General features: G+C 52.5%; 1 protein-coding gene across 2 annotated transcripts in view; it reads left to right on the top strand.

Moving 5' to 3' along the window:
* SLIT1 (slit guidance ligand 1) overlaps positions 1–13,386 on the top strand; it is a 167,474-nt gene that overhangs the window by 104,123 nt on the left and 49,965 nt on the right. For both annotated transcript variants that reach the window (XM_025983279.2, XM_072739663.1), the window contains exons 5-9: positions 9,167–9,238; positions 10,333–10,404; positions 11,040–11,111; positions 11,649–11,812; positions 13,158–13,305. In XM_025983279.2, the coding sequence (XP_025839064.1) occupies positions 9,167–9,238; positions 10,333–10,404; positions 11,040–11,111; positions 11,649–11,812; positions 13,158–13,305 (528 nt within the window). The remainder of the gene's footprint in view (positions 1–9,166; positions 9,239–10,332; positions 10,405–11,039; positions 11,112–11,648; positions 11,813–13,157; positions 13,306–13,386) is intronic.

The raw sequence follows: 13,386 nt of genomic DNA, 5'->3' as shown, positions 1-13,386 counted from the left end.
CCATGTCACCCACCCCCAAAGAATAGGAGCAGGTGCCTCTGACTCTTGCTTTGAAATGTTGGCTGGGAGCAGAAACTACAACCCGTTTACTTCAGCCCTAGCTGGCGACTGGAGAATATTTTATTTTATTTTATTTTATTTTATTATTTTATTTTATTTTATTTTATTTTATTTTATTTTATTTTATTTTATTTTATTATTTATTTTGTAGATTTTACTGATTCATTTGACAGAGTGCGCCCACAAGCAAGGGGAGGGGCAGGCAGAGAGAGAGGGAAAAGCAGACTTCCTACAAAGAGCCCGATTTGGGGCTCAAGCCCAGGACCCTTGGATCCTGACCTGAGCTGAAGACAAATGCTTAATTGCTTAACCGACTGAGCCACCCAGGGGCTCCTAAAGAACATTTTAAACTTCCTTCTGTCTGATGAAGGGCTTCTCAAACTATAATATGCTTATGAATCGCCTGGGTGTCTTGCTGAAATGCAGATTTTGATTCAGCAGGTGGGGCTCTAACAAACTCCCAGGTGGCTCTGCTACTATTGCTGCCTAGGTGCCAGAGGGATGTGGGTGCTGAGTCCCTGTCTGGGGTCGGGTGGGGGGCAGGGTACTCACAGCAGCTGTAGTGTGAGCCATCCCATCTCTCATGCTGGGCCGCCACACACTGTGTGTAATCCAACCCTCTTGATGACCTCCAGACCTTGCAGGGAGGGCAGTGTTGTTGGAAGGTGAGCCTGAGGGGCTGAGAACCAACTGCAGGTCACTAGCCCAGGTGGGCTAGTGGCAGAGCTGGCCTCGAGTTTCAGCCTCTTGATTCCCAGTCCTGCATGTTCTAACCCAGACCCCCTCCAGTCCCACCCCTCCCTCCAGGGCCTCGTAAAGACAATGATAAATGCAGGCAGTGGCAGCTGCCTGTGCTGGCCTGCAGATAGGCCCTCAGAGAGCACTGCCCGCAGCCTCAGGGAAAACCACAAGCCCACGATTATTCCCGCTTCCCAGACAAGGAGCCTCCAGGTGTCAGGAAACTTGTGCAGTGGGTACATGACCACCTTTGTCTGCTCTGGGGCCCAAGTCCTCATCTGACAGTCTCACAACCAGGAAGACACGGGTGAAGTGACCTGTAACAGGCACCCTGGTTCCCTCCCCACTAGGCCCCTTACTGGGTGGGTTTCTGGTAACCAGTCAGGCTACAGGGGCAAGGGGACAGGCCAGGCTGCCCAGAGCTTCCTTGTGGCTTGAGAGGCAGACTGAGCAGGCCCCGAGTTCTGCAATGGGGTTGACAAGCTGGCGGCAGGAACCCAGGGCTGAGTCTGGCCTTGGCTGGTACCCAGCAGCCATGGCTGGGCCCCCTGCTGATCAACTCAGAGGCCAGTCTGCCAGCAGGGCCCAATCTGGTTAGAGCGTGAAGGGGGATTAGCAGCAAGAACATGGGGTCCCGACCTCGACTTCCCAGGCCATGCTTCCCCAGCCCTGGCAAAAGCTAGAGGGATTGGCAGAGTGTGCAGGCGGAGGGGGCCCCTGGGATAAAGCCCAAGTCAGGGTGTAGGCCTGGCTGCCCCTTCTCTTCATAGAGAAGGGGTCTGGCTGGGGTCTCTAGGGGTGTTCCCAGAGCTAGGGGGTGCTGCAGTTTTCAGCAGCTTGCCTCTCAGGGCCCTTGATCTTGGGTGGTGGGGTCCAGACCATGAGGATCTTGGCCTCCAGACTCTTAACTGGAGCCCCCTCCTGCCCCATGGACTCCTAGGGGCTCCAGCTCCCTCTCTTCTCTGTGGGGTCCCAGGAGAGTCATTCTCCTCCAATGCTGTCCAAACCTCCCTGCTCATGTGCTGGCACCACCTCAGAACTACCAGGGGGGTTCGGTTACTAAGGTTCCATAAGTATGTGTGATGGGAAGGGTAGGTTGATTATAAAACAAGAGCAACAAGTGCTTCTCCAGCTCCTCCCTTCCCTTTCAGAGCCCCTGCTAGGTCTGCTGCCACTGCCATTAGGCAGAGGAGATACAAGGATACCTGGTGCATGAGAAAGGAGGCTTGGTCTCTCACAAAGATGATGCAGAACCAGCCTGTCCAGCTCCAAGCTCCTGGCTTCCCCTCTCAGCCTCACCACTTTACTGGGTGAAGAATAGAGGAAGAGTATTCTAGGCAGAGGGAATGGCAAGAGCAAAGGTCCTGTGGCAGGAGGGATTTGAGGAACTGAAGGAATGACAGCATAAGTGGAGTAATAGTGGAGTAATCTGTCACATCAGATCCTGCAAAGTAGGTGCCACTTCTCACCTCACCCCGTTTTGCAGATGAGAAAACTGAAGCAAGAGAGTTTAAGTAACTCAGCCAAGACCACGTGATTTAAGTGGGTAAGTCAGGGCTTGTTGAACCCATCTTTATTGTGACATTCTGCTGTGGGCTTTCTCCTCCACACCTTGGCCTCTCAATGTGTGCTCCCTGGGCCAGCAGCATCCACATCACCTGGGAGCTTGTCAAAGTCTAAGACCTCATCCTCACCCTTCGAATCTGTCCCCAGGCTTGTATTTATCTCCCAAGTCTGTCTCTTGTCTGGCTGCTGCATCCTTGCTCTGGGAATCTGTTTGTCACTGTCCTGCCTGGGACTTCCTTCTGCACCCCTATTTGCGCCCTCTGCTGGCCCCTGGCCCGGGGCAGGCCACCAGCTGCTCCCAGTGTGGGTTTGTCTTTCCAGCTCCAGCACCCTCCCTGTCCCAATGTTATTTCATTCTGCCCTGATGTCAGGCCACGCTCACTTCAGGGCCTGTGACAAGGTCACCATGGGATGAGGATAGAACAAAAATGTAAGAGGTAGGTGGTACCTTTTGGGATCCCATGCCAACCTGGTGAAAGTGGAGAGGAGAGTCATTACATCAAAGAGGTTTGAGAAAGACAAGACAATTGTTGACCTGAGAGGAGGTCAGCTGGGGGGGGAAAAAAAAATTCTGCTTTGGGTTTGTGAGGTGGCAGAGAGGGCCTCAGAACCCAGGGAAGGCTTCTGGTGCCCCCTAGTGAGCATACTGGAGACAACAGTCTGGCCCTCAGGAAAGGGACTGGCCCGCTGTGTTTGTGTTTGAGGAGGGCCAGAAGCCGCTTTCTGAAATATTGCCACAGAGGGGCTAGGACAGAAGCTCTCAAACACCAAGAACTTATCTTCTCCAAAGTCGTGTGGTTGCTATTTTTATCTCCATTTTACAAGCAGTGACACTGAAGCGCTCAGATGCTTACCTTCCAGGGCCCTGGCTGGTAAGTGATGGCAGCAGGCTTTGAACCCAGATCCTTCTCTCACATCGTTCAGAACTCTTCCCAGCACCTCTAAGGCTGCCAGCGTACTGCCTTATCCTCAGGCTTTCGAGGCTCACCCATTTTCCTCTGGTCTAGGGGCCGGCTTCTTCCAGGGTCTTAAGTTCCGTTTTCTTTCCTCATTTTAACCATGTGAGCGACTGGCTCCTGTGGGCGGCTCCACACCCACCCCTGGACCCCCACCTCCTGGATGGGCTCTTCATGTCACATCTCCTGCCTGCCCTGGGGGCAGCATCTTTCCTCTGTAGGCTTTGGTTCCCCGCCCTGACGGCTCTACCAGGATGGGCTCAAACACCTCTCTGGTCTAACCTATCACCTTCCCTGGCCTCCAAAGACTTTTTCCTGCAGGCACATTCCTGGCACTTTCTGTTCCAGGCAAATCTAACTACTCCTGGGTCCTGCCTTTGCACAGACTATTTCTGTCCCTTTCTTCCCCACTTAGCTCCTGGTGTGAGTCCTTATAGAATTGCATTTCCTGGGACACCTGGGTAGCTCAGTGATTGAGCATCTGCCCTTGGCTCAGGGCGTGATCCTGGGGTCCCCACAGGGAGCCTGCTTCTCCCTCTGCCTGTGTCTCTGCTTCTCTCTCTCTCTGTCTCTCATGAATAAATAAATACAATCTTTAAAAAGTTTTTTTTTTTAAAGAATTGCATTTCCTGAATTGTACTTTGCTGCAATGCTATTATAAGAAGATACTTGAAACCCATTTATTGGAACATTTGGGTGGCTCAGCAGTTGAGCGTCTGCCTTTGGTTCAAGGCGTGATCCCCAGATCCGGTTCAAGTCCTGCATCGGACTCCCTGCGAGGAGACTGCTTCCTTCTCCCTCTGCCTGTCTCTGCCTCTCTGTGTGTGTCTCTCATGAATAAATAAATCTTATGGGAAAAAAAAACTCATTTATTATAGGAGTCTAGTATTATTGATTAGGCCACACTGTCATTTTTTATAAGGATCCCTGGAGAATTCTTGTGTCATCTTAGTACCCCAAACAGCTATACTCCTGAGAAACTGGTCCTTTTAAATATATACATATGTTGGGGACACCGTTAAGGGACCAGTTTCCCCCTTTCCCATCGGCTCTCAGGAAGCCTAGAGCCCGTGCTCTGCCTGGTACCTGGCAGGCCTACGGGTGACATTGTGCTGCATTCTTGATATCTACCATTGATTTTTCTTTTCTTTGCCCCACTTTTCACTCTTGCTCTCTCGCTGTTTTGTAAATCCCTATAAGCCACCTTAAAGCCTTTGTGGAACAAGGTTGGCTTGAATCAATAAACTAATCGATACAAATAAAAAACCTTCCTTGCAGGGTTGTGGTGGGGATTAAACAGAATAATGGATGTGAGTTGCCAGCCCAGAGTTCCCTCCCAGGCTTGGTGAAGGGAGAACTGCCAGCTGGGGCCGAGACAACTGTCCTGCTGGAGGTCCCCACCTCCTGTGTGCCCTCCGTCTTCCTGACTCTGTGGAAGTCTCCAGGCTGCTGCCCCTCCCTGCCTTTGTCCTGCCCTCACCATCCATGCTTTGTTCTCCTCAGATCCCCGTGGGGAGGAGAAGGCAAATGGCTGTGTCTGTCCTCTCTCAGAAAGTGTGCTGTCAGCAATGGGCTCCCAGTCCGTCACCAGCCCCTGGGATCTCAGATGCCCTAGGAACCAAGCTTGCTGTGTGTTGGAGTAATGTGGCTTGCGGTGTCTTGCTCTGTCTTGGAGTAGTCAGCATGTGGTGGGACTGTATTGGGCGGGAAGACAGTAGGAGATCATCTGGTTCAGACCGTGCATTTGACAAATGAGGAAATTGAGGCCCTAAGTGTGAAGCAATGGGGCCGCATCGTGAACCTATTTCAGCTCATTCTTGTCAAGTCTGAGCATGACCTTACCTTCCTCAGTGGCTCTCAGGGGCCCTCATGCCCTCAGAGGCAGACCACGCACTCTAGCATGGCTTCCAAGCCTCTCTCTGAGACCATTCTCCCAAAGCAGCTCTGTTTTAGTCAGTCATTGACTGTTGAGTAGCCAATTACCTTGAAATGCAGTGGCCGAAAAGGACAGCAAACATTTATTGTCTCACAGTTCCTTAGGTGGCAGGGTGGTTCTGGTGTGGGGTCTTGGACAAGATTACAGTCAAGACATTGACTGGGGCTGTGTCTTAGGCTGTTTGGGTTACAATAGCAGAAATACCATAAGTTGGGTAGTTTATAAACAAAAACTACTTGTTTCTCACAGTTCTGGAGGTTGGGAAATCCAGGATCATGGTGCCGGCAGACTGGTATTTGGTGAGGTCCCACATCCTGGCTCATGGCTGTGTCCTCCCACGGTGGCGGGGATGAAGGAGCTCTCGCAGACCTTTTCTGTGAGGCCATTCATCCCATCCAGGAGGGCCCCACTGTCCTAAGCTAAGAGCTCTCCAAGGCCCTCACTTCCTAACATTGTCACCAGCCATCAGGATCTCAGTATCTGAATTTTGGGGGCACATCCGCATGCAGACCATAGCTGGCTGCAGAGTCTGGAAGCTTGGCTGGAGCTGGAGAATGTGTTTTCTTTATCTATTCATAGAGACACACACACGGAGAGAGAGAGAGAGAGAGAAGCAGAGACACAGGCAGAGGGAGAAGCAGGCTCCATGCAGGGAGCCCGACATGGGACTCGATCCCCGGTCTCCAGGATCACACCCCGGGCTGCAGGCGGCGCTAAACCGCTGCGCCGCCGGATCTGCCCGAGAATGTGTTTTCTTGATGACTGACTGACATTGCTGGAAGCCGGTGCTGGCCGTTGGCAGGAAGCTGCAGTTTCTCTCCATGTGGGTCCCTTCAGAGAGCTGTCAGAGTGTCCTTGACATGGTGGCTGGCTTCTCCCAGCGATGGTGCTAAGAGAGAACTGAGGTCTCTGTGAGCCCCTGTGTGCCGGCAGTCTCTGGTTTACTTGTGGGGCCTGCACAGCCCTGGCTCCAAATTCAGTAGTTGGCCTGTCAGACCACCCTGCTGAATGCCTGAGTCGACTTGAGAAGAGGGAGGGATCAAGATCACAGACCAAGGGGACAATAGGGCCATACAGGGTGTACCGTCACAGTAGCAATTGTCCATGTGACAGAAACTGGGCAGGTGACATAGCCACCAAGGTGCTCTCTCCAGGCAAGGAGGAGGTGATGACAGGATTAGGCAGATAGGTAAAGGGTGAAGTGGTCTCCTGTCCTCTTAAGATGGAGGGGCTGGTGGGAATTGTAGAGAAAGGGGAAAGCAGCTTGGCAGGTGGCATGGAGCAGTTGGGGGTGCTGGTGGTGGCTCAGCAGGTAGTGTGGAGCAGGTGGGGGTGCTGGGGGTGGCTCAGCAGGTAGCATAGAGTAGGTAGGGGTGCTGGGGGTGGCTTGGCAGGTAGCAGGGAGTGGGTAGGGGTGTTGGGGGCAGTTCTGGGAACAGCCTGTCAGTGGGATGTAGAGAATGTCTCCGGGAATAGGGACAGACCAAATGGGTGCCTGAGATACACACAGATAACTGAGATCAAAGACCCCAGGGAAGAGTGTGATGACTGGTATGTGGGGTGGGGGAAGGAGAGGAAGGTGGACACAAGTGTCTCCCAAAACCCACTGCCACCTGTCGGGAGGTAGAAGGGGCAAAGCAATGGTTGCATTAAGGGACAGAAGCAGCTGGTTGTAGTGAAACAGGGCACAAGCTGTCATGGAAAATAGTAGAGGTTTGGAGGAGAGAATGTCTAGGTCACAGACTTGAGATGCCTTCCTTCAAGGAGAGAGAGAGAGAAAAAGCATGGAACAGGGTGTTGATGATGAAGTAGCCGTCAGACCACAGGTGCCTGGAGCCAGTTAGGGGGCTGGGGGCCAGGAGAGGCTGGGGTTTGGGGGAAGGAGCTCATGCTCTATGCAGAGGGACAGGGTGGAGGGGAACTGGAGGACAGTCTTTGCCAGGCTTGTATCTGCACTTTGTACATGAGGATGCTGTGGCTCAGGCGGGAAAGGGGCTGACCCACAGATGCACAGCCGGGAGGCGGGGGAGCCAGGATCAGAACAGTATTTCAGAGCCCGGGGCCTGTGCATGCTGCTACACTGCTTCTGTTTCTCTGTCTCAGCAGGAAAACCTGGATAGAGGGGTAGTGGCCCTCATAGCCCAGGGACTGTGTGCTGGGAAGCCCTGTGGGCCATGCTAGTGGGGCTGCCGATGAACCCTGAGGCCTATGGAGTGAATGGCTGAACGGGAGGACATGGTCAATGCCCTGTGGGCCTAGCCCAGAGGGGCTGGGTGTCTGTGGGACTGCCCAGCATGGGATCCTACATCAGGATAGTCAGCCCCTGGCTGTCCAGCTTAAGGACGCTGAGGGCACATCTGATGTAGGGCTCTCTTGTAAACTGCCTGGGTCCCCATCCTGGTTTAACCTTGGGCAGATTGCTTCACTTCTTGGAGCTCAGTTCCCTTCTCTGCAGAACAAGGGAGGACATCCATTCCCCCACTTCTAGTTTCTGGTCCTAGGGCAGCTGTTCTGAGGGGTGGCTCTGGGACTTTGACTGCCTGGGCTCAGATTCTGGAGCTACCACTCACCAGCTTTCCCTTGAATTTCTCTGAGCCTCCCTTTGATCCTTTGGAAAAGAGGGATGCTAATAGTATTAGCCCCATGGTTAGTGCAAGGGTCCAGTGAGTTCATGTATGTGACATGCTAGGCAGTGCTGGCCTCGGGGACATGCTTGGAACACAGTGGCAGTTGATGCCACCACTGTGGCAAGGAAAAGCTGCCCCAGGGGACCCCTGGATAGCTGAGTGGTTGAGCATCTGCCTTTAGCTCAGGTTGTGATCCTAGGGTCCTGGGATCAAGTCTTGCATTGAGGGGAGCCTGCTTCTCCCTCTGCCTGTGTCTCTGCCTCTCTCTGTGTGTCTCTCATGAGTAAATAAATAAAATATTTTAAAAATGACTTCAAGTCTCTGGAAATTGTCCTCAGGTCAACACTTAATGAAGAAAAAAAAAATAGATTTATTCCATAAAACCTACTAAATCTCAGTAGGGGAGGATCCCTGGGTGGCTCAGCGGTTTAACACCTGCCTTCAGCCCAGGGTGTGATCCTGCGGTCCCGGGATCAAGTCCCACATCGGGCTCCCTGCATGGAGCCTGCTTCTCCCTCTGCCTATGTCTCTGCCTCTCTCTCTCTCTCTCTCTCTCTGTGTGTGTGTCTCTCTCATGAATAAATAAATCTTTAAAAAAAAAAAGTTACAAACCTGCCCCAGAAAGGGGGCATTTATAAAAATCTGTAGTAAGGATGTGGAGAGAGGAAGGGAGAGGCTGGTGTGCAGGTGCCAGAGTCTCTATCTGCCAGCAGAGCCAGAGGATGTGTCCAGAAGTTGGTCTGGGGCTTGTGGAGGCCAGGAATTCGCAGTGTCCCTGCAACTCCTCCTCCCTCACATCAGGACATTACCAATGATGAGACAGGGAGGTCCTTGGTGAGAGTGAATCATGGGTGTACTCGCCATGGGTCCCAGAGTGGCTGTGGGCTCATCAAGAAGCGCCTCCTTTGCTTGTTCCTTTGCAGCCCCGGATGATGCCTCGGGGGCTGAGCTGACCTCTGTAGGTCTATGGGCAGGGTGGCGGTCTCGCAGGGTTGTTCACAGCTGCCCTGGGCTTGTCCCTCCAGCTGCAACCTCCTCTGAGCAGAGAGGCCAGATGTTTAGGGACAGATCTCCTTCCAGGGCAGGGTACCTCCCTCCAGCCCCACCATTCATTCCTTCATTTATTCATTCAACAGATGCTTACCAGGCAGGCCTGTGTGTGCCAGGCACTACCCAAGGAGCTAGAGCATTGTCTGGCCATCCTGCCCTCCCTGACTCATCAGGGCACTCCGGAGAAATCTCTTCTGATCAGTGTTTTTCTCCCTCTGGCTTTATCCTCTCAGGGACCTGAGTGAGAACACAATCCAGGCCATCCCCAGAAAAGCTTTTCGTGGAGCTACAGACCTCAAAAATTTGTAAGTACAGGTCTGGGGGGAAGGAAGAGGTTAGAAGGGTGCAGGGGGTGGAGGGCCACCCTTGCAGTGTCCTTGTGCATCTCCCGAGCCCTGCGGTCCAGGGAGCCAAACAGCTGGTATGAGATGGCTGGTGCCAGCATGGTCTTCTAGAACAGTCTGGGATCAAAGGAGACAGCCTCTGGGGACTGGGCAGAGAAGGGAGTATCATGAACTGGCTGCTTATGGTTCCAGGTACCTAGGTCCTAGGACCCAGGCTCATGGTCCATTTAATGGCACAGTGTCCATGCTCTTGCCCTTGAGTAGATTGGGAGAGCTGGGTTTGAATCTTCTTTTGCAGGTGCATACTGTAGAAGTGGCTGCAAATTGCTTAACTTCACCGAGTTTCAAGATATTGTTCTGTAAAATGGGACCATCGTATTTATCTCATAGGCTTGTTCTGAAGTTTGCATGAGACATGGAAATAAATACACTTTATCAAGTGTTATTTAAATGTAATGGTTTATCCCTACTATTCAAATTTATTCTGGTCTGGGCTTATCACCTCCCTGAGTTCTGACTGTGGCAGGGATGGCAAGTGAATGCCCGACATGCTTGTCACTCCCTGACCCCATGTCTGTAGTAGACAATTGAGCACTGCCTTCCTTCCCAAGGGACCCAAATCATAGCTTCAGTTTATTGCCAAAGCAGCATTCCAGGTGGCCACAGCTAGTCAGTCTCGCTTGGCGCTCGGGGTGAAATCTGTGTGCCAGCTCTGGCAGCTGCTGCCTTCGGGAGAGGCTGTCTCCTTTTCCAGCTGCCACCACCCTCCTGGTGGTCTCCAAAGTGGGGCCGAGGGCACAGGTGCCTGCTCCCCCAAAGGATATGCCAAGTTAGATGGAGAACTATAATATAACTTTTATTTATATTTATTGTTTTAACTAAATAAGAAGGAACATAAGCTTTTATTAGTTACTATTTGGATTAACACATATATACTGAACAAATGATTGGGGCCAGGCCTCTTTGCTTTAAACTAATGGAGTGTTTGATCACAGCGTTGGACACCCCTGCTCTAGGCAACATGCCTTCCTGTACAGCTTTCTTTTGTTTCACAGACAGCTGGACAAGAACCAGATTAGCTGCATCGAGGAAGGAGCCTTCCGGGCTCTGCGGGGGCTGGAGGTGCTGTAAGTAGAACATGGGGAGAGGCAGCAGAAGCTGGAGAGCCGAGTAACTTGGGAGCTAGGCCCAGGAAGCTGGAATGGGGCTGGGAGCAGCACGGGAAGCGGGAGACTTGGGAGGTGATGGTTGGCCCAGGGCAGAGGCCATGCTCTCTGCTTTCCTGGACTTGCCACTCAGGATGGGGGGACACAGGCTCATGGGGTTGTACCCACAGCACATGACCCAGGCTTACCCTGCTCACAATGAAGCCCAGGCCAGGGTCTGAGTCTTCCAGGACTTTCTGACCCATGAGGCAGGAATGCCTCCCTGTCTCCCTCTGTGAAAGCCCACACTTAACTCCCAAACCAGCTCAAGCCTGCAGGCAGCCTTTCCCTCTTCTTGCTCTACTGCCCTATCCCGACTTGGACTGTGGCAGCTGCATGATAACCACTGTCCCAGCCCAGGGGTTTCTCTGGGGGTGGCTCTGTGCCTCAGGCTCTTCAGCGGGTGTACTCTCCAGAATCCAGCCCAGTCCTGGCTCCCTTGGAAGGTGGATCAGGGTGCAAGAGTCTGAGTGCTTCTCAGAGAGAAGCCCCGTCCCTCCTTCCAATGTCAGTTCCTACTGCACAGACGCTGAATGACTCTGGTTTCCCTCGAGCAGGACCCTGAACAACAACAACATCACCACCATCCCTGTGTCCAGCTTCAACCACATGCCCAAGCTGCGGACCTTGTGAGTCAGCCCAGGGGCAACCAGGAGCACAGTGGCCAAGTGTGGGGCGGTGCCAGGGGTGGTGGGAGGAGGCTGAAGGCTTCCATAGGCAGGAGAAAGAGCTCCTTCTTTGCATTCTCAGTGCTCATCCCGGGGGTGAGGGGCAGGGGGAGGGGTCAGGACTCCAAGGGGGAGGGAAGTGACCTAAAATGGAAGGATGTTGAGTGTCATTTGTATTTGATTTTTCCTTGGAAAACAATTTGTTTTTTTTGTGTGTGTGTGTATAAAAGTGTGATTTCGGGCAGTGGGTCTGTGTGAGCTCAGTGGGATGAATCATTTGCTGGTCATGCTCCAGCCAGCAGCTGCCCCGAATGAGCCGGGAGGGAAGTGTCCTGCTGCTGCAGGTGATTCCCGAGTTGGCCTGAGCTCTGACTGCTGGGGTGGAGTATAGCACTGGAGGCTTGACCCACTCCCTGGTAGGGGGTTCCCACTGTTGGGCTGGGCCTGGGGGCCCAGGTAGGTGGGTTGTGAGCTGTTCTATCTCCCTGCCCCCCACAGCCGCCTGCACTCCAACCACCTGTTCTGCGACTGCCACCTGGCCTGGCTCTCACAGTGGCTGAGGCAGCGGCCAACCATCGGGCTCTTCACCCAGTGCTCGGGCCCCGCCAGCCTGCGTGGCCTCAACGTGGCTGAGGTCCAGAAGAGTGAGTTCAGCTGCTCAGGTGGGTGCAGGTCCTGCTGGGGCTCTCAACTGCCTATCACCTGCCTTCTGCCACACCCCACCCCCAGCCCCACTCCCCACATCTGGTTCCCTCCCATTACCTCCTGTGACCATGTGCTAACATCTGGCCAACCCATGACCTCCTCTCTTCGCCCATCACTTTCTGCTCATCATCTACCATCCTTATCCACCACCCTCTGGACCACCCACATCTCCAGTTCTCATCCATCACCTCCTGCCTTACTCATCACCTCCTGTCCCTTCCCATCTCCTTCACCCACTCCATCCATTATTTCCTATTCTCACCCATCGCAAAAAAAAAAAAAAAATGTTCAAGAATATTCAAGACAGCTTTTTTCCATAATAGCCCAGATTGGAGACAACCCAAATGTTCACCAGCAAAAGGATGGATAAACTAATTATGATATACCCGTATAATAGAATACTGCTCAGCAGTGACAAAGAACAGGCTACTGATACGCACAACTACATGGGCGAAGCTCAAGATTTTGTATTGAGTGAAAGAAGCCAGATGTAAGAGGACCTGCTGTCTGATTTCATTTATGTGAAATCCACAAATAAGCAGAACGGATCTTTGGTGACAGGTCTCAGAATAGTGTTTGCCTTGGAGGATGGGCACAACGGAGCCTTCTTGACTGATAGAAAGATTCTCTGTCTGGGGAAGGTTCTGTGGTGTACCCATAGTAGCAAGTCAGCCAGCTATGTGCTTAAGATGGTGCATATGTTATATTATATGTTATATTTGATATGTTATATTTCAATCTAAAAATTTTATATCAGCCATTAGGCTTAATCTGGGTTTTACCACCTATTAGCTGTGTGATTTTACACAAACTAATTAATATCAAGGACTCAGTGTTCTCAGCTGTAAAATGGCCCCAAGGATATCACACCCATAATGGGCTGAGCAGCAGGATTAAATGAGATAACACACGTATCACATTTCCCACAGCATGTGGCACAGAGTGAGTGCTTGATAAACATAGTCCTTGTCATTCTCTGGTGACCATTAGGAGACTCAGGCTCAAAAGTGTTGAATGACATTGACTAGACCTGGAGCTTCAGAATTTAGGCTAGGATTCCCTAGTGTGTGAATCACGCTGTTCTGCAGCGTGGCTAGGTTCAGATTCAGGTTCAGCAAACATCTAGCAGGCACGTGCTATGTGCTAGGTACCCACAGAGTTACACGGTAGTCCCTGGTGATCTCCTCAGGTTCATCCACATTCAGAGAGACACTAGATGCCCTGTCCCCACCTGTGATGCTGTATCTGGGGTAGGAGGTGCTGACATGGGACACCCCAGGTCACAGCCCACTGTTTACTCAGGCCAAGGGGAGGCAGGGCGAGTGCCTTCCTGCACCCTTTCCTCTGGCTCCTGCCCGGCCATGTGCTCCTGCAGCAACGGCATTGTGGACTGTCGCGGCAAAGGCCTCACCGCCATCCCCGCCAACCTGCCTGAGACCATGACGGAGATGTGAGTACAGCTGGGTGCTGGGACACAGGCCCTCAGCCTGGGCCAGACTCTGGTGGTCCAGTGAGGAGCTGGGCAGGCTCT

This window comes from Vulpes vulpes, chromosome 15 (assembly GCF_048418805.1).
Source record: "Vulpes vulpes isolate BD-2025 chromosome 15, VulVul3, whole genome shotgun sequence".
Lineage (NCBI taxonomy): Eukaryota > Metazoa > Chordata > Mammalia > Carnivora > Canidae > Vulpes > Vulpes vulpes.
This window is presented reverse-complemented; position numbering and strand designations above follow the sequence as displayed.